The 2,593-nt window shown below is 52.4% G+C and overlaps 1 protein-coding gene and 1 pseudogene across 1 annotated transcript; one reads left to right on the forward strand and one right to left on the reverse strand.

The window, feature by feature from the left end:
* LOC141372214 (histone H2B-like) lies at nucleotides 1-438 on the reverse strand (annotated as a pseudogene).
* A 729-nt stretch (nucleotides 439-1,167) lies between these two features.
* On the forward strand, nucleotides 1,168-1,604 carry LOC112818187 (histone H2B type W-T-like). The gene is given in 2 exon segments (XM_073890724.1): nucleotides 1,168-1,507; nucleotides 1,510-1,604. Coding segments are annotated over 2 exon segments (435 nt in total).
* Nucleotides 1,605-2,593: the final 989 nt, after the last annotated feature.

Below are 2,593 nucleotides of genomic sequence, written 5' to 3' on the forward strand. Positions count from 1 at the left end.
TCATTTGCGTCCGTAGAACCTGATGACGGCCTTCATGGCCTCGGACATGGCGTGCTTGCCAATCTCCCCAGGCAGCAGCAGGCGCACATCTGTCTGGATCTCCCTGGTGGTGATGGTGGAGCGCTAGTTGGTGCGGGCCAGGCGAGAGGCCTCCTCGGCGATGCGCTCGAAGATATCCTTGACGAACGAATCCATGACGCTCACAGCCTACTGCGAGAGGCTGAAGCCCCCGTGAACATGCTTCAGAACCCTGGCGAAGTAGGTGGCGAAACTGTCGGGGCAGCAGTGACAGACAAGGCGGTGGCAGCCGCGGCCACTGCCACGGCGGCAGCCTCCGCGCCTGGGCTGTTTCTGCTTCGGGGTCATCGGGTCCGCTGCTGTGGGCTCCTCGGTGCTGAGGCTTTCCTCAGAAGAGGTCTCACAGCCAGGTTCAGCCATGTGGGGTTCACCTTCCCGACAGCTCAGAAGGAAGGGCACTGGCGGCAGCTTGAGCAGCAAGGGCCCATTTATAGTCGCTGCATTTCCTGACGTCACTGGCAAGTCCTATCTGATTGGACAACATGCAAAGCTAAGAAGCAGGTCACTGAGCCAGGTCTTGTCAGATCTGACTGCTTGCCCTCGAGCTTGACGTCTCTTCAGTCAGAGTCGGAATCAGGCGTCCTCTAATTTTCTTGTGACGGCCACTAGAAAAATGTTCAAACATTCTTAAAGGTGTAGTTTCCTCCAGATTACCAATATGAAAAATTTTTTTCAAGGAGAGTCAGAGAGAGAGAGCGAGGGCAGTAGTGGAATGGGCGGGGGAGAGGGAGCGACTCCCAAGCGGGGTCCAAGCTCAGCACAGAGCCTGATGTTACTCTGTATTTCACAAACCTGAGACCGTTACCCGACATCTGGAGGTAAACTACAAGTTTACATGGAATGTTTGAACGTATTTCTGGCGGCCGCCACAAGAAAATTAGAAGGCACCTGATTTCGATGTCAAGCTTGAGGGAAGCAATCAGATCTGACAAGACTTGGCTCAGTGACTCGCTTCTTGTCTTTGCATTTTGTCCAATCAGATAGGACTTGCCAGTGACGTCAGGAAATGCAGCGACTATAAATGGGCTGGCACCCCTCAAGCTGCCGCCGCTGCCCTTCCTTCCGAGCTGTCGGGAAGGGGAGCCCCACATGGCTGAACCTAGCTGTGAGACCTCTTCTGAGGAAAGCCTCGACACTGAGGAGCCCAGGGCAGCGGACCGGAAGAGCCCGAAGCAGAAGCAGCCGAGGCGCAGAGGCCGCCGCGGTGGCCGCTGCCGCCGCCGCTTTCTCCGTCTCCGCCGCCGCAGCCCGGACAGTTTCGCCACCTACTTCCCCAGGGTTCTGAAGCAGGTTCACGAGGGCCTGAGCCTCTCGCAGGAGGCCATGAGCGTCATGGATTCATTCGTCAAGGACATCTTTGAGCGCATCGCCGAGGAGGCCTCTCACCTGGCCCGTACCACCAAGCGCTCCACCATCACCACCAGGGAGATCCAACAGCTGTGCGCCTGCTGCTGCCCGGGGAGATTGGCAAGCACGCCATGTCCGAGGCCACCAAGGCCATCATCATGTTCACCTTCCACCAATAAGCTGCCTCCGCACAGCCTGACCACCTCGGAAACCAAAGGCTCTTTTCAGAGCCACCTAACTTGGCACAAGAGACCTGTAACTCTCTAGACACCCACCTACTCTAGCGTTTTGACCTGTGCCATTCTCCCCGTTCTTAAAACACATTTACCGTGAGCAAGTCCACTTTAATATATGTTTGTGGTCTAGGCTGTTATGATTTTCCTTGACCATGTCGCATTCCATACCTTTCTTAAATGGTCCCCTCCTTCAGGTCAGCGTCTTCGGGACTCTTTACGGTCACAGCTGGGTCCACAATAATTTTACTTGCCTTTTGTATTCTCCTTCTCCCACTTGTGTCCAGTAGTGTCCTATAGAGAATTTCCGAGTGTGTTGATACAGCAACAAGTGAAGCAGTGTAGCAGATACAAAATTCAGCCTTACATCATTCACATTCCCTCAACGTATCCCCTCATCCTAATTTAGTTAAATACATAAAAGAGGACCCAAACACCGTGCAGAAAACTCAAACTATCTAGAATCGTGCCCTACTCAACTGCCCGACCTTGTGAAAGGCCTACTTTAGGTGATTAACATAACACGAAAAAATAAAAATAAATAAATAAATAAATAAATAAATAAATAAATAAATAAATAAAATAAAATAAAATAGTAAGGCATACTTCACTTCCTTCAAATTTATCTGATTCTGTGCCTTGGTAGCCTACCATCTTTCCCTTTTGACACAAAAGGCTTCCTGCCCTGCAATTAAGCCTGGATGACGGGTTAGTCCAATGAGAGCAGCTGTGCTCCCAGCCTCCGCTGGCAGCAGCCAATAAGCAACTGGCAACGCAGGATCCTCGGCCATTGGCCCAAAGGGTGGTGGGGTGACCAGGGCTGAACCAATAATAGCCTTCCTGTGCCTGGAGATTGAGGGGTAAGGTGGTGTGATCGTCGACATGTCTGCCTGTGGGTTTCTGTTGAAGCGTTTCCTTTTAACCAGGGTGGTGGA

The sequence above is a fragment of the Callorhinus ursinus genome, unplaced genomic scaffold (genome assembly GCF_003265705.2).
Source record: "Callorhinus ursinus isolate GAN/ISIS: 27379988/994484 unplaced genomic scaffold, GSC_fseal_2.0 scaffold2699, whole genome shotgun sequence".
In the NCBI taxonomy this organism is placed as follows: domain Eukaryota; kingdom Metazoa; phylum Chordata; class Mammalia; order Carnivora; family Otariidae; genus Callorhinus; species Callorhinus ursinus.